The 23149-nt window shown below is 36.3% G+C and overlaps 2 protein-coding genes across 3 annotated transcripts; both read left to right on the top strand.

Moving 5' to 3' along the window:
* The first annotated feature begins 7235 nt into the window (after positions 1-7235).
* LOC104221890 (glucan endo-1,3-beta-glucosidase 3-like) lies at positions 7236-10200 on the top strand. Its single transcript, XM_009773032.2, has 4 exons — positions 7236-7466; positions 8613-9329; positions 9415-9550; positions 9632-10200. The coding sequence occupies exons 1-4, from the start codon at positions 7382-7384 to the stop codon at positions 9819-9821; spliced, it is 1128 nt and encodes a 375-aa protein (XP_009771334.1). The 5' UTR covers positions 7236-7381; the 3' UTR covers positions 9822-10200.
* A 6406-nt stretch (positions 10201-16606) lies between these two features.
* On the top strand, positions 16607-20450 carry LOC104221891 (aspartic proteinase A1-like). Of its 2 annotated transcripts, none has more exons than XM_009773033.2 (14): positions 16607-16733; positions 17017-17395; positions 17689-17749; positions 17859-17953; positions 18057-18169; positions 18283-18451; positions 18537-18576; positions 18649-18713; positions 18817-18930; positions 19021-19085; positions 19453-19606; positions 19674-19793; positions 19884-19972; positions 20105-20450. In XM_009773033.2, the coding sequence occupies exons 1-14, from the start codon at positions 16702-16704 to the stop codon at positions 20187-20189; spliced, it is 1581 nt and encodes a 526-aa protein (XP_009771335.1). In that variant the 5' UTR covers positions 16607-16701; the 3' UTR covers positions 20190-20450. The 2 variants fall into 2 exon arrangements, with proteins under 2 accessions (XP_009771335.1, XP_009771336.1); XM_009773034.2 differs by having other exon boundaries at positions 16698-16797.
* Positions 20451-23149: the final 2699 nt, after the last annotated feature.

The following is a 23149-nucleotide window of genomic DNA, read 5'->3' as shown; positions in this document are numbered from 1 at the left end:
AAAAGAAAATTAGAAGAAATATAAGTATAACTAAGAGCATTAACCACTGGGGGGGGGAGTCCGGAACCGAAATGTGGTTCTTTGTGACTCAAATGACCGAAATGTGTGGAAAAAAATAATTATAAAATATATATATAGTGTATTTTTAAAAGGCGCTATACTTTAACGACCGTTTGGCCAGTTAAATATAACGTCTTTTTGAAAGACGTTATATATATAGCATTTTTTACTAAAACGCTATACATATTAAGTGGGCCCACAAATTATTTCTTTTGTGGTTAACTGACATAATAATAATTCAACTGGGTATAGCGTTTTTAAAAAAAATGCTATACCTCTAATAATTGTACCCCGGGCTGGTTTTTGCCTTATTTAAAGAGGTGAAAGATTTTGTAAAAATCCATTCATAAACATATGAAGTGTTCTAAAATTTTTGTTCTGAAATTTTTCAAGTGTTCTGAAATTTTTCTTTGTTAACTTGTTTTGCATTTTGTCATAATGTCTAAAGAGCGAAAAATTAGGATTTCATTATATTGGGGGAAAAAGGTTGTGGTGACGAATAACTCAGTAAGCTATAGTTTATCTCCACAGTATCATGTTAAGTTGCCACTTACAATGGAGTACGAAAGATTGGTATCGTTGTTATGTAATAAAATGAGTGTGAGCAAATGTTCAGTGAATTTTAAAATAACCGGAAGATATCCATATTCTGTGACTTCGCAAGGGGTTGCTTGTTATGCTGAGTTTAACATCGAAGATGATAAAACTCTGAGAGATTTTTTGGGGACTCCGGATGAATACATGGAATTTATTGTGATAAAATTGTTGGAAATGTACGTCAAGGCTGAAAACGTTCGCAATAATGAGGTTGCGCAAAGTAGGAAAATCCCTCAATCATTGTTATGTAATAAAATGAGTGTGAGCAAATGTTCGGTGAATTTTAAAATAACCGGAAGATATCCGTATTCTGTGACTTCGCAAGGGGTTGCTTGTTATGCTGAGTTTAACATCGAAGATGATAAAACTCTGAGAGATTTTTTGGGGACTCCGGATGAATACATGGAATTTATTGTGATAAAATTATTGGAAATGTACGTCAAGGCTGAAAACGTTCGCAATAATGAGGTTGCGCAAAGTAGGGAAATCCCTCAATCACCGGGTTGTTATTTTAGAGTAGTTTTAGCCGAACAGGTTCCGGTTGAAAGAGTTTGGCCAGATCTAAATTATCTCCACAGGCGAATGAGGAGCGAGGAAATAATTTCTCCCCTAGTATACAAAATCCACAAGCCGACTGGTAAACTTCAATTATCGTTTGTGTTACGATGTATATTTGTGTGTATTGTATTTGTATTAACACTCATATATTCCACAAGGGATACCGACCAGATATGAATTTTACAAGTTATGAACTAACAGCCAGTTAGAATATGGCTAGTTTTGGTGTGTTGGATCATGGTGGTCCATCTAGGAGTCAGCATCAACAAGAATATGGCTAGTTTTGGTGTGTTGGATCATGGTGGTCCATCTGGGAGTCAGCATCAACAAGATAATGTGCATCATAGGATATCAACACATTATGATTCGTAAGTGAATATATAAAGTTATATATATTGTTTGGACCAATTTCAGTAACTCATTATTTCTTTAGTTGTGCAGTGAAAACGAGCAACTTGATGGTCCTGTCCTCACTCAATTGCCCGTAGGCGACGTATTTACTCGAAATTTGGCAGATGCGCAGAGTCAAGAAGATAATAGTGATTATTACAATCATGACGATGAGTCTGGAGATGACACACCCTTCCCTGACGGGGGTGATGATGAGGAGGAAGAGAATGCCGGACCTAATTTGACAAGGGAGCATGCTCTACCTCCCGTTAGACCAAGAGTGTACGAGTTCCACATGTCATTTCATTCAAGGCATATTCCCTACCTTGATCATTTGCTAAGTACGCCGGATGTAGATGCCCTCACAAGGGATATTGACAAAATTCAGACAGCAATGTGGGATGAATCTAGACCAACGGTGCTGTTAATGGGCATGTTTTTCCCTGATAAGGCGCGCCTAAGTAGGGTGGTGAAAATGTACAACGTAAAAAAGTGCCGTGAGATGATCGTATGGGAGTCATCTCTGGATGTATACAAGGTTATTTGTCATAGATGGTTTACTAGTTGTAACTGGATGCTGCATGCGATAAAGAAGAAAACAAATATGTGAAAAATGGGTAAATATATTAGCATCTGCAATTGTGAAATGGACACATTCAGTGGGAATCACTTCAACTTGGAGGTGGTGTATCTTGAGCTATGGGTGGTAGAGGTGGCTGAAACTGTAGGAACCTCTCCCAGACCCAAACCTAATATACAATTTGGATGTAAAATTTAAGGTATATTTTTATGATGTATGTTATAATGAAGAGAGTATTTGTCTATGTTTTCACCTACAGTAGCGGCATAAATCCTACAACATCTCGTTGGGTGCCCATGCATGCCCGGCACATCTGCTGGTACATGTAACCAAGCACAGCAGCACCCCAGCTGTATTGAGGTAAATCATCTAGCAGCTCAATATGATGAAGAAATTAATCTCAAGCTGACTAGGTTTCCCGAAGTGTTAGGGAACAATACGCCTCCAAACATAAACATCAGCAGCGACATTGTGTACCACCTAATATGAAGCTCCGGTATATCATGATCAATGTCATCATGGATGGCCTCCAAATACTATCGGATGGGTGTAAACAAAATACGACTAGCCCCAAACAATACTCCCTCCTCCTCTGGCCGGAGAGAGGACAAAATACGCGGCCGATTGAGGACCACCGCTGAGGCATCCACAAATATGCGGCTCACGAAAGTAAAGTTCGAAGAGGCTAATTTGAGCACAAGTTCTACCGCTGACCGCGATGGAAAAGCACGACCGCGGAATATCTGACGCGGCCGTGGTGGTATTTTCGCTGAGAGCGGTGATTGAAGTTCAGAGACTCTACAAGTTAAGCTTGACTAAGGAACGCAGTCCGTGTCCAAATTACGCGGCCGCAGTTGAAGCTAACGCGGATGCGGTGGGTTTTACGCTATTCGCAAAATCAAGTCCAACCCAAGCCCAGAACTGAAGAAACGCGGACCGCGCTCATTATTACGCGGTCGCAATAGCTCAAGCGCAGACGCGATCAAAATTATGCCTCCGCAAAACCTCCGCAGGGGCATTTTTGTCCGGAAATTTCAGCCTAGTATAAATAGATCTTTTTCATATTTTTAGGTTAAGTTTTGTTAAGGAGAACACGTGAACAACTGATTTTTACCTTTTTGAGTAATTTTAGAGTAGATTTATCTTCAATCTTTATAGCTTTCGTCTTGTATTTGAATATTATGGCTTATATTTCATCTTTATCTTTAATTTCTGCTATTATTATGAGTAGCTAAAACCATAGCTAGGATTTTAACCAAACCCTAGTGTGGGTATTTAATGGGTCTTGAATTTTAGGGCTTAATTGTGTATGGATTAGTGGTATTTAGCCTAATTCATGCTTTAATAGTGGCATTGGTGGTTGCAAACACTGATTCGTGCCTTTATGACTTAGACTCTTCTTGAGAAAGAGAGACTAAGTCTAGAAAAATTAGGTTAACAAGGAATTGGGGTGCATTCAAGAGATTGATAGCTCCAATTAAAGGGTTAAACCTAGAGATAGTAATACCCGACTTGAGCCAATATCATTTGTTATGCATGAACACCCATTTGGACTTGAGAAAGCCAAATTAGACAAATTCACTCAAACTACCAAGAGTTATAGAGTGAGCACTTATGTGTGATAGTTATATCACGACCCCAATCATAACAAGCTTGCATTGAATTCACGATACCCGTTAGATATCTACCTAGGTGGAAGTCACTACAGGAGTCCCTTTTAATCCTTGAAAACAACCAACAAAAATATTGTACTTAGCTTTAACTATTGCATGCTATAGAAGTAGAAGTAGAAGTAGATAACAAAACCAACTATTTGTGGAAGTATAATTAAGAGCAAAACCTGCATCTCTACTTAGATATAAACCTAAATCCAAACTAATTAACTCCTTGTGGATTCGATCCCGACCATTGTTGGGTAAAACTGCATCGACCATCCTTGCTACTCTATAGTAGTGCAGGTTTGGAACCGACCAGGGACTACTATGTCCTTATCTGCCCTGTTACAGTCCGTTCGGACCTCAGTGAGGACATCTTCGTTGATCGAGCATATATATCTTGATGCCTCCTCACGCCGACCCTGTACCGAAGAGAGCTTCTCAACCTTAAAGTAATCGTTGATCGAACAATCCCCGGGAATGAACATTTTCAACGGAGGTTCAACAACCAGCTCATTGGTAGCCACGTCAGCAGCGGGCCTCTCCGGGTCGACTGCATCGGGAGTGGTTTCATCGATTTCGGTGGTCGGTTGAGAAGAAGAAGTGACTTTTTGCGGCACATATTTGGAAGTTTTGGACATTGTTATCTGAAAAAAGCTTGAAAAAGATGAAGGAAGGATGAAAGATGAAGGTTCAAGTGCGGTGGTTTGGATAGAAGATGAGTAAAAATTTGTAACTTATTGAGAAATCTTGAAAAATAGAGGTAAAAATACTAGAGTAAGAAGAAGGGTAGAAACTTGAACATAAAGTAAAAAATGAATGAAGGAGGGGAATATTTATAGAGGCTCCACGGTGTTTCACGTTCAAAGATAGCCAATCGGTGGCTGACACGTGTTTGAGGTCATAATGACATGACTGACGAGACATTTCGGGTTCTTTGTCGTTTATGCCACGACGTATAAGAGAAGGACTTGAAGTACATATATCGTTTCTCGTCGCTTCCATAAACTTACTCTCCAAAAAACGAGGAGACTATCTGTATATGGGTAAAACCGAGCCCTTTGAACACCTCGGTTCTTGATGAAGTAAACAGAGCAAAAATGCAAATGTGAGGAGTTGGAATCGAGGTAAGAAGCCCCTCGAGTCGAGGCCTGAGCAAACACATATCCTCGGAGGAATGGGAGTCACGCCCCCAAGACCGATTCGGACCCCTAAACTTCGAAGAACGTTATCAGATAATGAGCACGACTAACAAAGGGTCATGATATCCGTGACTAGCTGGGTATCACGGCATAAATCTCGGCATATATCGGCAGAGCACCGGTGATTAGTTAAACGGAAGATTTTTACCATTTGTGGAATTGTTCTCAGGGTAAAATTCACCTACTATATAAAGGGGAGTCTGATTATTCATTAACCACATTGTAACACGCAAGCCAAAGCAATATACTCTCATTTTTCTCTATTATTCAAAGTTCTCACTTTTGTTCATCGGTGCTTCGTTATTGTGAATCCAGGATCGAAGGCAAGCTTTTTATTAAGGCTGTAACCGAGTCCAGAATCATTCCTCTCAAGTGGTTTGACAATTTATTACGTCTTTTATCTGTTTAATCTAACGCAATTTATCATTTGTATTGAATTACTCCACATATCCTTAAAACCATATATAAATTTAAGGTATGAAGTTGCTTGAACCTAGCGCTCGGGAGGTTGTGCTCGACCGAAAGGGTAAGGGCTTTCTGCTGAGTGAGCCCGAACAGGAGCGGACGCACACTAGATCAGAGCAAGTTTAGTAAGGTGTGAGCCTCTTCAGTTGCAGTGAAAGTTCCCGACTCTCTAGTGCTATCCCCCCTTTTTCAGCCTGACATTACAAAGGTAGACTTCATTATTATTCATTTTGGAGGGTAAACAAATATTGTATACGATTAAAATCGGGCATACCTGATTTTACTATTTGATCGAGACAAGGGAGTTGCATCGGGAGTAGCCTCGTAATGAATCAGACCCGAGCTCGAAGACAAGTCATCGAGTCTAAAGATCTACGTGTCCGTTGAGACTGAGGCCAGCAGCAATCGAGATTAAGTATGACCGACTTCGAGTGAAGTGCAATAACGGAAATGCGAGATATCCGTAACCGATCGGAGATCATGGCGGAAATCTCGGAACAGATCAAATCAAGGGCGATTATTTGTACCAATCATGAGATTTACTTCCGTAATTAAAATTGTACTATAATTAAGAGTCCTCTAGTTTATAAAGGGGGTTCCATCATTTATAAACATCTTACATTCACGAATATCAAGACAATATAATATTTATTTCTTCTGCTCATCAACTTATTGCTCTTTCGCTGTTTTTACTTCACTATTCTCGAGGGTTCATCAGCTCGAGGGCATTGTCCAAGCATTGGTTTGTTTTACATTCTTGTTAATTCTCATCATTTATCTCTAAATTAATTAATTGCTATTAAGTGAAATCATGTATTCTTAAAATCATATTACAAATTTAATTGTTACTCGATTTCTAGGGTAAAAACATATAAAAATATTTGATACGAGATGAAAAAATAACTGAATGTTAAGTAGTTTAGAAAGAGCTATTACAGTTTTCCGAAATAGCTTCTTCGCATGAAAACTTAGATATAACTACAATTTTTTTGAAACTAATAATCAAGTCACCCTATTTCAGTAAAAAAAAAAAAAAGGTGAAAAGACTATAGTGATTAATGTAAATTAAATTATGTAAATTCAGGTTAAATAAAATTCTTGAATCGGGTCATTTTCTAGAAACCGAGGGTGCATGCTAGTGTTTAAAGGAGTTCCATTTTTTTCTTTTAAATTCAGTAAAGGAGAATTCCAAAAAAAAAATAAAAAAATTATTTGTTGTTGGAAAACTAATTCAAAGTTGTAATATGAAACCATAATTATTTAGGATTTGGTTTATTTAATTCATGTCTAAATAGGAATTGCAGTTAGAATAAATGTAGGAATAGAATTTCATGTTTCTAGTTGAAACAAGTTTCATACTATTATAAATAGAGGTATTGATAACTTATTTTGTGTCTGAAAATTTGTGAGAATTGTAGAGAGCTTTCATAGAGATTAATAATAAAATATTTTCCTTCATATTGGTATCAGAGCTTCTACGATATCGGAGAAAATCAAATACTTTCGTATAAAACGAGACATAAGGAGTCACTTTATAATTTTCAAATATATATATATAATATTAATATAGTTTAACATCCAAATAACATTAAAAAAATTCTTTGTATTTTATTCCCTAAGTTTTCACAGTAGAGAAGCAACAATTATTTATTTCAAAAGAATCTCTTATCTCTAAAATAGTTGAACAAGATATATTCGTTTCCCTTTCACCTTTTACCCATTCTCTCTATACACACCATTTTTTCCCTCTATTCTCCTATTTGTCACCTTTTCATTCTGTGTGTCATGTGTTATAATAAAGACCACCACCACCACCCTTTAGTGCTTCTTCACATTACAATCCCCTTTGGCATTTGGGTCTGTTCAAGAAGAAAATGACTCTCCTCATAATGGCTACAGCACCTTCTAAACTGATCTTTTTGCTCTTCTTGTCTATTCTCCTTATTACCTGCATTCTTGGTTAGTACTTTAATTTCTGAAATATGAAATTTATTGTACTTTTTGTTTGAGTACTTACAAAGATATTGGTGTCTGAATGTTTGATTTCCAGCAAGTTTCTTCATTTGCTGCACTTTCTGATGATTAATTACCAAGTTGCTTTTTTGCTTTTTGTTGTTCAACAGCAAGCTTCTTTTTTTCTGCTCTTCTGTTAATTAACACCAATTTTCTTGCTTTTCCTGCTCTTCTTTTTATTTTCCAAAATAAGATATACCTGAAGGATTAAATGTGAGTTAGTGCTAGTTTTTTTTTTCCTGGAAGGATTAGCCACTGTTCTATGTATGTCAGTCTTAGACTAGGTTTTTAATTTTCTAAGGAAATGGCTATGTAGTGTGTAAAGATCTGATTTTTTTATCTTTTTCAAGTGAAACTCTCAACCTACCCCAGTTGTTCCATGGATATTGACTGGTCTCTACACCTTTTTGCTTTTGGGCCTTAAGGTTGGGGGTGGGGGTGGGGTAGGGTTAAGGCCTGGGGGAGGAAGAATGGAGTTTAAATCTAAGACAAAATATCTGTACGAAGTGTGTTTAGGCTCAGAGATTAAGTGGAGAAAATGGCTTAATGAATTGGACATCCATAAAGCTGGTCTGTACTGCTTGAAGTTGGTATTCCAATGGTATGGTTTAAGCGTTAAGACAGTGGAGTAGGTACAAATCCTAACTACAAGTCTACAACACTCCGCGAGCTCTTCCGTTCCTATCTAGTTTTTCTCGCACCTAGCAGGCTTCTCGATGAATTAGTCAACATAGAACTCAATATTTTTTAGACGTAAGCAGATATGCGTGTGAAGATTACTAAAATTTTATAGTCAAGTTCTGAACCCATAATTGCTAATGTAGCTATGGTTCAGTGGTGAAAACATAAAGGTTGAACCCATCTGATTTAAACCCTCAATTCACCTTTGGTCCCAGGCGCTAGTTTTTGGAAAAAGAAGTTGGTATCCGAAGTAAGCATGTTAAAATCTGATCATGTCTACTTTGAAAATGAGCTGCTTCCTTATACAGCTTATGGAGTTGATATCTGGTGTTACAAGAGCTTGAAAATATCAGTTAAACTCTAATGTTAAAAGTAAAGTAAACAAGTCTCACGCAAGATGTTCTTTTGCAGGGAAATCACTAGCCAAAGACTTTGAGCACAAAGAGCTAGAAAGGGAAAAAGAACAAATATTCCACTTGTCCCGTAAAGAATTGGTTGAATTATTACCCGTTAAAGCAACTAAACATGACTTGATAGATCCACCAACTGTCTATCCTACAACTCCTGTCACTAATCCTGTCTCGACTCCAGTTAATGCTCCACCAGATAATTCAGCTCCGACGATTGTTACTGTCCCTGCTACAAATCCTAACACTGGATTTCCAAATCCTGGGTCGACACCTCTAGCTGTTCCTTCTACTACTCCTGTTTCTGTCCCGAACACAAATCCTGTCAATTCACCATTACCAATAACCAATCCAGTTACCACCCCGAGCACAAATCCACCGGTGAGTAATCCTGTAACGACGAATCCTTCACCAGTAGGTGGTGTTCCTGTCACCACCCCAGTAACGCCTCCTGCTATGACAAATGCACCTATTGCTCCAGGGCAGAGCTGGTGTGTTGCAAAGAATGGAGCGATGGAGACTGCTCTTCAGTCAGCACTTGATTATGCTTGTGGAATGGGAGGTGCAGATTGCTCGGCCATCCAACAGGGTAGCAGTTGTTACAATCCTAATACTCTGCAAAATCATGCATCTTATGCGTTCAATAGTTATTTTCAAAAGAATCCAACACAAACCAGCTGTGATTTTGGGGGGACTGCCATGATTACCAATTCGAATCCAAGTAAGCTAAAAATTAAGATCGTTCATTATCGTGTCTTGTTACTGAATACCTACATCTCAGAATTTTCCTTATCTTTTATGTACAGGCACTGGTTCTTGCATTTTTCCGAATTCGGCATCTTCAACTTCATCGCCTGTGACATCTACTCCAACAATCACAACCCCGTCTCCTGGAACAGCAGTACCAACGACATCATCAACAACAGGGGTTGCAGTACCAGGGTGAGAACAAAGTTAATCAATATCTATGGAAAAGATTATCTATAGGCTCTTCATTTACCCCATTTTGATGTACTTGTGCAGCACCGGAGCACCTCCAACAGTGTTGAATGCGAGCAATCCTGCTTTGGGAGAAATGCCCACAGGCTTCGGTGATACCATCCCTCCAACTGTTACCACGTCGACATCCATGTCGAGTAGTTTGAAACCCTTTATCAGCTGCATCATTCTGTTTACTTCCCTCATGACTGTCAAGCTTGTTTTGGATATCTGAGGAAAAGAGAAGCTCAATTCTCAAGTAAGAAGCTATGTACAGTTTTTGTGGAGGAAACAAAAGCAGTTAGTAGTACCCTCTCAAGGTTTAGATATGACATACCTATACACTGCTTAAGTTAGTTACTTATTCAGATGTGAAAATTTTAGAAATTGGTTTTAGAGGCAAAATCCATGTCTTGTACTCTGAAGTAACTTTCGCGCCACCAAAATTAAATAGGTCCGAAGTCGAACTGTTTATATGATGAGGAAGGAGGTTACTAGTCCTAGATCTTGTATGATCAGTGCAGCAGAAATCCAATATTGGGAGAAATTGTTAGGTTGAATATGTTGCCTATGGTTCAAGTTGAATGAAATGAGTAGAAAGCCCAGCAAAATCAGTTGCTCTCTTTGCTTTTTCTTTTTGCCTTTCTTCATGGACGCTTGGGTCAGTTGTCATCCTTATTTTTCTAAGAGCCCGTTTGGCCGTGAAAATTTTTTCAGTTTTTTTTCGAAAATTTTTCAGTTTTTTTTTTTTAAATCAGTATTTGGTCATAAAATTTTCAACTTTCACTTGAAGATGTCCAAAAAACTGTTTTTTAAAATTCACTCAGATTACTTACAAAAATTCAAAAACAATCCAAAATTATATTCATGTCCAAACACATTTAATTTTCAAAAACCATTTTCATTTGACATTATTGTTATTTTTCCCCCCAAATTTTACAATTCTTATGTCCAAATGCCCGCTAAGAATGTGTTCCCTGCAAAGTTTACAGCCATACAGGGATAAAAATCCCCTCAACTATAGACAAGATTAACATTATACAGCCAACAAGATCAACAGACCAAGATTGTTTAAAAAGGAAACTACTAATCTCCTGCTTTGATGGCTGTTTGATACTCGGTTTGACTTATATTAGTTATAGTGGAAAATAATGTTAAAAGTACTGGGTTATGAACTATTTTGATGGGTTAATTGAAAAGAAAAGAAAAATAGAAATTGAATAGTTAAATGGAGTTATTTTTTTTAAAAAAAAACTGTGAAAAAAATATAGGATGACATTATTAACTGAATAATGAAAATATTCATTGGATTTAGGGCAAGTAATTTTCAAACTTTTTCCTGGGCAAATAACAACAACAACGACCCAGTAAAATTGCACTAGTTGGGTCTGGGAAGGGTAGTGTGTATGCAGACCTTACCCATACCCCGAAGAAGTAGGGAGGTTGTTTCCAAAAGACCCTCGGCTCAAGAAGATGAAAACACAAAGGCACAATATCAGTACCTCCAATAGAAAACATAGGAAAAATAACATCATGAAAATGAGAAAGTAGATGCAAAGGAAAAACGATAGACAATGTATAGACCGGGAGCTATGAAAAACGAAATAGTAGTAAGACACAACATTACCACTAGATGACTAGGAAAACTACCAGACTAGCCTCACAAAGGGACGAAGTAAGGAAAGACTCAACTATCTCCTAACCTACAACCCTAGTACTCGACCTCCACATCTTCCTATCAAGGGCCATGTCCTCGAAAATCTGAAGCCTCGCCATGTCCTGCCTTATCACCTCTCCCCAATATTTCTTAGGCCGCCCTCTACCTCTTCTCAAGCCCTCCACAACTAGTCGCGCACACCTCCTTACTGGAGCATCTAGGCTTCTCCTCTGTATATGCCCGAACCATCTGAGCCTCGCTTCCCGCATCTTGTCATCAATGAGAGCCACACGCACCTTCTCCCGAATATCATCATTCCTAATCTTGTCCATCCTAGTGTACCCGCACATCCACCTCAACATCCTCATTTCAACTACTTTCATCTTCTCGATATGTGAGTTCTTAACAGGCCAACACTCAGCCCCGTACATCATGGTCGGTCTAACTAACGATTTATAAAGCTTACCTTTGAGTATCGGTGGCACTCGCTTGTCACACAAGACTCCAGATGCTAACCTCTACTTTATCCATCCTACCCCAATACGGTGTGCGACATCCTCGTCGATCTCCCCTCCCCCTGGATAACCGACCCAAGGTACTTGAAGCTGCATCTACTTGGGATGACCTGTGAGTCAAGCCTCACATCCACGCCCACTTTTCCCGGTTCAGCGCTGAACTTACACTCCAGGTATTCCGTCTTCGTCCTGCTCAGCTTGAAACCCTTAGACTCAAGAACATGTCTCAAAAACAAAAAAAAATAGAAATTGAATAACTAAATGGAGTTTGATAAAAAAAACTGTGAAAAATATATAGGATGACATTATTAATTGAATAGTGTAAATATTCATTGGATTTAGGACAATTAAACTTTTTCAAAATTTTTAGACTTTTTCTGGACAAGTAATTTTGTCAAAATTCTTGACTTATTATTTCTTCCCTGTTTTTCCATGTGCAGTTTCGGTGCAACTTTGAAAGATGATTGAACAGTTTAATTTTTGTACTTTGAGGTAGTAAAAACTAAAAAGGTAAAGTAAAGAAACGGCAATCATATTTGAGCATCACTGGCAGACATAGGATACCCCTTCCATAGTCTTTTACTAACTGAGCTTAACATTACTGCAGAAGTAAACAGTGCGATAGCGACATGGTAGCCCAGGCAAGTAAATTATGATTAATTTATTGGCAAATAGACACATATACTTATTCAATTTTAAGATTATTGTCCTCCTACTCTGTGAGATTTCATCCAAACACCTAAATTTTCGGATCACCTAATATTTTTCCGGCACATCAAATATGACCGAATGAACCATAGTCACCGCCCCGCCATGATCAAATTACATTTTTGGCGTTGTTTAAAATTAATTTTAAAGCCCTCCAGCGCTGCGTGGTTGTCAGAATCCACATTAGATAATGAAGTGTTTAATCCTAAATACTAATTTAGGAGATTTACGGGTTTCTCCTTTGCGGAAGCGGATATGCAATAACCAAACTTGAATTACCGGTCATCGAAAATCTTCATAAAGCGGATGAACTCCCTTTTTCATAGTCTTGATATCCTATTATGATGCAAGGAAGTACTAACCTAGACGTCGTTTGTTTCAAATCTTATTTTCCTGCACCCTTTAATGTGTACTTATAGGTTTTATGTAGGTTAACGAGGAGGACAAGCTAATCGGCTAATTAGCACACTTTATGGGTGGATCTGACCGATAGCTTTTCTCCAATATCTCTCACTCACACATAAGGGAGTGTTGTAGCTCCACCAAGCTAGGAAAAACATATTCTTTTTTAAATTCTCTTGCATCATTTCATAATGATAAATAGGTCGTGCGATCGAGCATGTTGATGTACATCTGTTAGGAATATAGAGCATCTCGTTGTCTTCATCAAAATCTTCAAGTTGGTCACAAAAATATGCTTAGTGGCCCTCTAGATCTCATATATATCGTAAATTTTGCTTTCACAATTATGACTCACAAGTCATAATCAGTACCAGCAAATACAAACTGAATGAGATTCTATATATCAATGATCTTCCTCTTCTCACAAGTCTATCAATTTGAATTCAATTTGCTTTTCTAGTCATTCTTCACCAAATTGAATCTGCCATGGTCATTTGGGAGCATGTTAAGATAGTGAACATCAAACTAAGCTTTGAGCCACTGATAGGGGTGCTGAGGGTACAATAATAAGTGAGATAAAATTTATGATATCAACTGAGAGTCACTGCACAGGTTGGTTACGACGTTTCGATATGCACAAACCAAAAGAAGGCAACATCCTGATTTGGGAGTCATCTTTCTATTTGTTTTCTCGAAAGCGATTTGGCACATCAAAAATAGCAAATATAGGAGATGTTAATTCCTACTAAGATATTTCTTTATGACATTATAACATGGAGTAACATGTTTACATATTGTAGAAGTCTTCATCATCTAAAATTTGTAGTAAATAGACCTAGTTTATTGTATAAATAGATTAATTTCACTATAAAATCAAAAGTAACTCAATAAAATATTTTATTAAATATGTGTAGAAATGAAAACTTATTTTAGAAATATACATGATACCAAAGTGATTAACATTTTCTTGGCGTAGGTTTTTAGTGTTCATCGTAACCTTTTGAAATATTTATAGGCAAGGTTTATAAGTTCACCAAATAGTATAGGAAAATGAAATGTCAAAATATAAAGAGAAAAAAAAGAGAAAACAGTAAGGGTTATAACAGGTAAAAAAGAAAGAAAATTGTAGGGGAGTAATTAATTTGCAATTCACGACATTTTTGGGGGATCGCAAGAACCTTCATTTGCAATCATGTTCGGCGATCAATCTTTTGTCAACAAATCTTCGGAGGAAATTTCTACGTCATTTCCCTTAAGGGCTAACATCTTATATATTACTGGGATCGCCAAATCATTGAACATGGCAGATTTTGATAATACTTGAAATGAAAATAAAAACGATCGTTACAAGGAAAAAAAAAGAATTACAGTGGATGATTGTAATTTACTACATTTTGTAAGATTTTCACTAAGGCGATTCAAAATTTAAAAATATAATCATACAAAGAAGACAAGAGAATTCAACATCCACTATTTATACATAAAAAATAATTTTGACTTTATATATACAATATAATTTTAAGAAAAGGGTTCACCCTTGCGGCCCCGTATTGGCAGAGGGATAACGTAACTATATCATCCGATTTTGTAACCATGTTTAGTGATCAATCGTTTTGTCTACTTGTTCGAAGGAAATTTCTAGGTCATTTCCTCAAAGATTAATCAAGATGTTATTATTGCCATATCTCAAGTACGAGCGCGAGCTTTCAAATGCCAAAAATCATGCCAAGGTCTTCTTTGCATATACTGTAGTGTGCACATTCATATAAACTTTTTTTATGAAAAAGACAAAAACATATTTGTATTGAATCATTGCACCAAATGAATATATGGATAACATGTTGTCTACGTATATAAAAATTTTATCACCTAAATACGATTAGTTAGTTCTTCAATTTCTAACTAGTGCTCCCTAGAGTTAAGTTAACTTGTTTGGACAGCATTAAATTCCAAAGGAAGAAGAGAATAAAAATCATAATAATAGCTGAAAGATTGGAACCTGTATTCTTTTCCTTATTTGGTAAGGCCATTATATTGGAAAAGTCTTATAGAAACTTTACTAATTTTATATGATTTCAAAAGAGCATATCTAAAGTAATTTTATTTGATTTGAAAATTAAGGTTACTATTAAAAGAAGCACCTCAAAGTTTTTTGGAAAGCTTAATACAAAAATTTGGTGTTTTGACAGTTTATAAGCATGTTTTAGAGTACAACTTTTAAAACGAAATTCTTTAATTTTAGTATAACATAATATCTTTTGCTTGTCTTTTTAAAAGAAGAAAAATCTAACAAGGTATGTGCAAATAAAATGGTTTTCTCAAAAATATTCTAGAAAAAACTACTGCTCACAAGCATATCGAAGAAACTACTACGTAACCATTACATAATTATGAAATTGAAGGCGTATTTCCAGAATATAAATGAACCGAAATATTGAGGTGTCTTTATTCTCTAGGAGAGGATTGCACGAAAACGTAATAACATGAAATTGAGGGCAAAAACACTATTTAGAAGAAATTAAATAAAAGGGGGGCGGGTCTGAGATGGTTTTTGAGAGTCTCTGTTTTTTGAAAACATTTACATGACCCTATTTTATGTTCTATTATTCTTTTTCGCTTAATTTGTATAACAAGTTTTTGACCTTTGCAATCAAATTTTGAGAGACCTTCCGGAAAAAAAATACTTTTTTTTAAGACACAGAACAAATTTCTGAAAAACAACAATTATCGAAACACCTTTTTTTTTAAAGATCATATTTTCTCTGTCCCAGTTTATGTGGTTTACTTTTTTTTTTAGTTTGTTCTGAAAAATATATCATACTTTCTTATTAAGAAATAATTTGACTTAAAATATTCTATCTTAATTTTATGAGATAATTTATAGTTACACAAATATTATGGCTTAATTTAAATCATAATTTTCATAAGTCAACGTTGCCACATATATTGGACGGAGGGAGTATTAAAGAGTAATGTACCCCTTTTATTCCATAATAGTATGTACTCTTTTGTTTTTAATTTGTTCCAAAAAGAATAGTCCTATTTTTCTATATTTGAGAGCTCTTTATATTTAAATTTCTCATTTTACCTTCAATGACATGTAATTCTGAATTTGAACACATTTCAAATCCCAAATCCATCTCTCTGACATGCTCTTATAGCCATAAAATTATTATAACATATTTAAGATTACAAGTTATCCCTGTATTTTTGACATGGGCCAAATTTTTTTTCTCTCTTAAATATTATGCCCAGTCAAATACTCCATCTGTTCCAGTTTATATGAACCTATTTTCTTTTTGGTCCGTTCAAAAAAAAAATGACCCCTTTCTAAATTTGGTAATAATTTAGCTTAAACTTACAATTCTACCCTCAATGAGAAGCTTTTATAACCACACAAATAGTCTGGGCCGCTTTTTGACTTGTTTAGGATCACAAATTCCAAAAATCTTTTTTTTCTTAAACTCCGTACCCAGTCAAACAGGTTCACATAAATTGGAACGGACATAAAATGAAGCAGATGAAGTATTTTCTTTTCATAGAAATATTTCCAAAAATCTGTGTTGTCGCACAAATCCTCAAAACCAACCACACACATTTGAGGAAAAAAATTATATATCCCTGGTATTTCACCGAATCAATGACTATATGACCTGTCTTAGCTTTAATTTACATAACACTTACCACTTAATCATAACTAAATATATATACTACTGATAATGTATTAGTATTACCAAACTTTGCATGCCAAAAGCGTACGTACAATCATATTGTTCTTTTCTCTCGGGTCTCGGCTATTTAGTTGGTCGTGGACAAAGAGCAATACCTTCTCCATGAAATATCTCTTAACTCTTCGTACTCTGTGGTAACCTGAATGTAATCTGTATCTCAAAGCTTCTACTCTTTTCTAGTTCTAACCACTCTTTAAGGTCTAACATTCGTGTCTTTATCTTCATCACTCTGCATGTTTCTTCTTGAATTATATGTTTGTTGAGGAACAGCTTTTGATTCTCCATTTGACTTGATAATTCATGTCATGTTAAGACAACCATCACCATGTATAAAGCATATCAACCCCATTGAAGATAAGTTGCATTCATATTTGCTGCTTGACATTCTGATAAAACTTGGTTTTTGCTGTTGTACAGGCACTGTTTGAACATGGAAAGGAAGCATCTTTGGGCTGCTCTCCTTTTATTGGCCATTGCCTGCTTTGTATTTCCTGCTTCCTCTGATAGTTTGCTAAGAATTAGTCTGAAGAAGCGACAATTAGATATCAGTAGCTTAAATGTAGCCAATGTAGCAAGACTTGAAGACAGATATGGAAAGCATGTGATGAAGGACATAGAGAAGAAGAAGAAGAAGAAGAAATCTGACACAAATTCAGATATAGTGTCCTTAAAGAACTACTTGGATGCTCAATATTATGGAGATATTAGTATTGGTTCACCCCCTCAAAATTTCACTGTCATATTTGATACAGGAAGTTCTAATCTCTGGGTTCCATCATCAAGATGTTATTTCTCTGTAAGTTGTGCTTCTTTTTAGTTAATGTTTACGTTCTATATGTGCTAACGGTGCAAAGGTTAGTTATATAATCAGGTCACTTATAAGGTAATTACATGTAAATCTCTATAAGAAAACATTAATTGGTAACAATAATTGGTACTTAATTATTTCTATCAGAAGTTAAACTATACTGATAGTAACAAAAATCCTTACACTTTTAGTGTATATAACTTGAATTCTTTTAGTTATTTGTTCCTTTGTTGAATTACCGGTTTATACAGAATTTTTCCTTAAACTTGAATTATTTCCAGATTGCATGCTGGATCCATTCCAAATACAAGGCAAGGAAGTCTAGTACATACACAAAAAAAGGTGATGTTCATATCATAGTTTAATGTTATATTTCTTTCACATTAATTGAAAGACTAAGAAGTTATTTATTGATGGCTTCTGATTATATTTGATGTTTATTCTAATCCAGGAGAATCTTGTTCAATCCACTATGGATCTGGATCAATTTCAGGATTTCTCAGTCAAGATAATGTTCAAGTTGGCGATCTTGTAGTCACGGATCAGGTGAAATCTTGCTTGGCAATAAGTCATCACTGCCTCATATTATGGTCCTTTCTGCTCTTCTGAAAACACAATGGATGAGAATTTTTTACATCAATTTCTTCAGGTCTTTATTGAGGCGACACGGGAATCAAGTGTTACATTTATAGTTGCAAAGTTTGATGGAATACTTGGGCTTGGTTTCAAGGAAATTGCTGTTGGAAACACTACACCTGTCTGGTAATAAGGCCTGCAATTGATTTGTTCAGTTCAGTTTTTAACCAATTCTATCTTGTTTTCCTTTCTTCTCAGTTTTTGGAATCTTGTCTGTTTGATTCATGATATATGTGCAGGTACAATATGGTGAAGCAAGATCTCGTAAAGGAGCCTGTGTTCTCTTTCTGGCTTAATCGCGATATAAATGCAAAAGAGGGAGGTGAACTTGTTTTTGGTGGTGTTGATCCAAAACACTTCAAGGATAAACATACTTATGTTCCTTTGACTCAGAAAGGTTACTGGCAGGTACTTGAATTGTTTTTTCCACTATGGTTTCCATTCCTTTTTGCCTTTTGTCCCCCCATCTGTTCTTTTCCTTTTTCTGTTTCAGTTTAAAATGGGAGATTTCTCTATTGGGAACCAATCAACAGGTGAGCGTTGCTGTTGATTACGAGCCTAAGATAAGAATAATTTCTTTTTGTCTTAATACTTTTCCCTTACAGGCTTCTGTGAAGGCGGTTGTGCTGCTATAGTTGATTCTGGAACATCATTGCTTGCTGGTCCAACTGTATGATTTACTTTAGTTGGGTTGTTGCAGAAGTTGTAGACCTTTCGACTATCTAGTTATCTTGAACAAATTCTTGAAAGTAATTATAGCAAGTACATAACAGGCTGTTGTGACACAAGTCAACCATGCCATTGGAGCAGAAGGAGTATTGAGCATGGAATGTAAAGAAACCATTTCTCAATATGGGGAAATGATTTGGGATTTACTAGTATCAGGGGTTTGTTCTATTTCTCTTCTTTTATTTATTTGAGCCGGCCACTACTGCATGTGACATTGTAGATATAATGCTACTTGTAATTGTCTGCAGGTCACACCAGATCAAATTTGTTTACAAGTAGGTTTATGTTATCTTAATGGAGCTCAGCATTTGAGGTATGGATGCTTTTCTCCTGTTCTTTGGAGCATATGTGAATTAAGGTGGTTTTGGTGAAGTTACTAAATTGAACTGGACAATCTGTCTTTGGAACATATGTCAAGGCTCTAGAGCTATGTTGTTTACGTTGAATTGTGTAACCATCTCGTTTAAAAACTTAAGCTGTCAAAGATGTCACAATCTTATTCAATTATTATTATATCTTGGACATGCTCTCTTACGTGTAAGTATGATCTTTTCATGGGCCTAGTACTTGGAAATTCATTATGATGAAGGTTGGTAATGAGATTTGAACCAAGGATCTATGTCTGTTACAATACATGTTGAATTGTGTAACCATGTGACAATCTACAACCAATTTTGCAGCTCGAATATCAGAAGTGTGGTTGAGAAGGAAAATGAAGGAAGTTCCATAGGAGAGGCCCCATTGTGCACTGCCTGTGAGATGGCTGTAATTTGGATGCAGAACCAGCTGAAACAGAAGACAACAAAGGAGAGTGTGCTAGAATATGTGAATCAGGTGAGTGAATTTTCTCTTTAAGTAGTGCAGAGCATTGTCTTAATGCCTAATGTTTGGTATTTCACAGCTTTGTGAGAAATTACCAAGTCCTATGGGGCAATCCGTAATCGACTGCAATAGCATATCATCCATGCCAAATGTTACATTCAATATTGGTGATAAGGATTTTGTCCTGACTCCAGATCAGGTTATGCCTCTCTTCCTAATTTTATATATGTTACATTGTTATGTTGCATACTCAGCCTTGTTTCAACTGTGGCTTTGTTTCTGTTTCCAGTATATTTTGAAAACTGGAGAGGGGATTGCTACCATTTGCCTCAGTGGGTTTGTTGCTTTGGATGTGCCACCACCTCGTGGTCCTCTTTGGTACGTTTTTATTATTCTTACAACCATTTCGCTTTAATAAGGTCATAGAAATTGCATGCATAGACAAGAATACCTCAATTTATTCAAAAGCTTCTCGATCTGTTTCATACGAAAAGATTCATGTACATGCAGGATTCTTGGTAATGTATTCATGGGGGTGTATCATACTGTATTTGACTATGGTAATCTTCAACTGGGTTTTGCTGAAGCTGCGTGATAGCCCCTCTTTGCACATTATTCACTGGGTTCCAAATAATGTAAAATAGATGAATAATTGTAGTTTTCAGTGTGCTCAGCAATGCTGGTGAATTCAGTGTGCTCGATCCTAGTGATGTAATAAGATGCAATTTTCTCTTTTCTTTCGACCGTAGGCGTCTTTTTGATGGTATACCACTTATTATTTTCTTTCTTTTGTATTATCAATGTTGCTTCAAGCCGTAAAATAATGAAAAATGAGAGTTAATATTGATGCCCAGAATGACCATATCTTTAATTTTTTACCAAACAGAGATGAAGTTTGTTCACCTTAAATATTTGTTTAATATGTTGCAATATATTACACACGAGACTCATATATATATATATATATATATATATATACTTATTTACACAAATGCATGCAACAACGAACGCAATGTGATACACCGAGACAGTTGTGAAAGTAAAATACGTTAGTTACCTTGTGCATTAGTCAACAGGTCTTGCTCGTTTAAGGTTTTACAGTTGAACCAAAAATTAGATTTGTTAAATTGCTAGTGTAGTGATGGAGAATATGCTTTCAAGTTTCCTCAATTCGAGTCCCTCATTCCTGATCTCCATGTTAATAGTCAAAGACAGACTCCTACCACTAAACTACTTATTATTCTAGTAAATCAAATATCAACAATAACAAATGTAAAATCTGACAACACTGCACCTAAGTATATCAACTCTGCTGGGGGAGACAGCTCAATCCTTGTCATTAAAGAAATGCTTATAGTTTATTACACAACACGAATTGAATGAGATACAACTAGGGCAACAATGCAAAAATTCATTCGGGTGGCGGATGTAGAGTATACCTACAGGGTTTCCGCGAACCCAGTAACTTTTGCGTAGACTCTGTATTTTTATTAAAAAATCCATTAAATATTAATAAATATATAACTGTGAACTCAGTTATTATTGTATATTAATTTGATATTACGTAGGAACCCATAAACTTCAAATCTAGGATCTGCCTCTACATTCCGATATACTAGGTCTAATGCATCCTCCTCAAGGATGCAGAGCTTTTGTTGGGACGCTTCATTCTTCATAAGTCATAACTCTCATTTCTAAGGACTGAGGCATCGAATGATGGTTCCCCCAGATCTTACATGAGCAATATACTCATATTTATGTACATGTATTCGCAAAAGATGAGCAGACATATAAAGTCGAGCAATTCACTATTAGAAAACAGAATAGACACTTAACAATACCACATGAAGTATCACATTAAAACAATTGACTATCCTGTTATTGACATTTAAGAGCCAAATAGCTCATTCCAATTTTAAAACAAAAAAGACATCAACATACCATATCACACATGCACTATATAGAAACACCAGTAGTAGAGGAATTGCCCTTCTTATCCTTCCTTGCTACTTCTATTTCAACCACTACAATTCACCATGTTGATAAGTTCTTTAAAGAGTCAATCCCTTGATTTTTCATTTTTTCCCCTTCCTATAAAAGAGACAGCACCACGAAATTTGACTCTTGCACCTCCTCGGTTAACAAGCATAAGGCCTCTACCTCCCAAGAGAAATACAACAAGTTTATAACTATATTTACCTCGATATTCCCAATTTGCGATGGGGTCAAATAATGGGACGTTCCAGATAAACTCTATTAAATAATATAAAGGGTATAACTGTCATTGTACATTGAGGCTGTTAGAGAGCCGTTAATTACTGTTAGAGAAAATCCCCCTTACACACTTTCTGTTGACGATAATAATATTACATACTCAACCTTTCTAAAGTGTATCTAGTACACACCATCACGTGTTTACACACAAAAGAAGCGCGTGAAATTTAATTTTTTACTATCAGATTATTTACTAAAGTGCCACGTGCTCAAATTTTATTTAATTTTTTAATTGGGTCACTGTCGCTCCCCTTTTTTCTCGCGAAATCGGGCTTGTGACATTTGGAGGGCAACTCGTTCCTTTTGGGAACTGGGTTTTGCATTTTGAAGAGTCGCCACCTAATGATTTGAGATGCATTAGGACACCTAAGGAGTTCAATTCTAAGTTTGTTTGAATAACCAGAGATTGAGTAAGGGCTTGAAATTATCCCGAGGGAAAGGTGTTAGACACCCCTCAGGATCCACTAGTATGGTTCCCGACCAGACAGTTTATTGTGAATTTAGCAAATATACAAGTACGGGCTCAAATATTGGGGGATTTAAACACATAAAAAAAAAGAGCAATTAAAAGAAGAGTAAAAAGAGTTTGCTAATAAAAGAAAAGAGGGGGGGGGGGGTCCTAGATTTATATTTAATATGGATCATGTCAATGCAATACCCGGTAATCACTCCACAAAAGAGGGGTTACACATGGCATTAGCGCACCGGTCATCATATCCATATCTACCCTTCCCACCCCGTTAAGGTATTAAAGCGCGGATTGGTCTCGATTACTATTGCATGCTATTACCCGTCCCATTCCTATCAGTCCCGGAGGCACTTAAGACTACTAGTCCTAAAGTGTGGGATATTAGGCTGACTGGTTCCAAAAGATAAAAGTCTAAGACGACATACAAAACAATTAACACTGCACATTAGGGGAAAACATGCAAGCAAATAAAGGCTCAAGTATGCCTCCCTCAAACAAAGCACATATTGACCATGACTTGTACATACTATTTAGGTCTGATTAAAAATACTAAAGACGAGGGAAGTTTGATTATTGAAGCAGACTTGTTTATTGCATAACTCAGATAAGAAGTCCGAATCAGGCCTGCCTGCTGGTTATAGCAATTAACAAAAAAAAGCGGATTCAATTTTACAGCTATTACTCTAAGGCTTGCCTGAGTGTTTAGACGGGGTCCTATAGGCATGATATCTACTTAATTCAGAAGGTGGTGAAATAATGATAACTCAAAACGAATTGCTTGAAATCCTATAGGAATGCTTGCTAAACCTTGT

The sequence above is a fragment of the Nicotiana sylvestris genome, chromosome 11 (genome assembly GCF_000393655.2).
Source record: "Nicotiana sylvestris chromosome 11, ASM39365v2, whole genome shotgun sequence".
NCBI lineage: Eukaryota > Viridiplantae > Streptophyta > Magnoliopsida > Solanales > Solanaceae > Nicotiana > Nicotiana sylvestris.
Note: the sequence above shows the minus strand (reverse complement) of the source record. Positions and strands in the feature narration are given on the sequence as shown.

What these genes read in the sequence shown, in the direction of transcription:
- LOC104221890 (XM_009773032.2), top strand. Translation starts at nt 7,382, where the DNA reads ATGACTCTCCTCATAATGGCTACAGCACCTTCTAAACTGATCTTTTTG. An exon ending in CCTTATTACCTGCATTCTTG is followed by an intron (nt 7,467 to 8,612) that starts GTTAGTACTTTA and finishes GTTCTTTTGCAG; the next exon opens with GGAAATCACTAGCCAAAGAC. An exon ending in ACAGGGGTTGCAGTACCAGG is followed by an intron (nt 9,551 to 9,631) that starts GTGAGAACAAAG and finishes GTACTTGTGCAG; the next exon opens with CACCGGAGCACCTCCAACAG.
- LOC104221891 (XM_009773033.2), top strand. Translation starts at nt 16,702, where the DNA reads ATGAAATATCTCTTAACTCTTCGTACTCTGTG. An exon ending in TATTGGGAACCAATCAACAG is followed by an intron (nt 18,577 to 18,648) that starts GTGAGCGTTGCT and finishes TTTCCCTTACAG; the next exon opens with GCTTCTGTGAAGGCGGTTGT. An exon ending in AATGGAGCTCAGCATTTGAG is followed by an intron (nt 19,086 to 19,452) that starts GTATGGATGCTT and finishes CCAATTTTGCAG; the next exon opens with CTCGAATATCAGAAGTGTGG.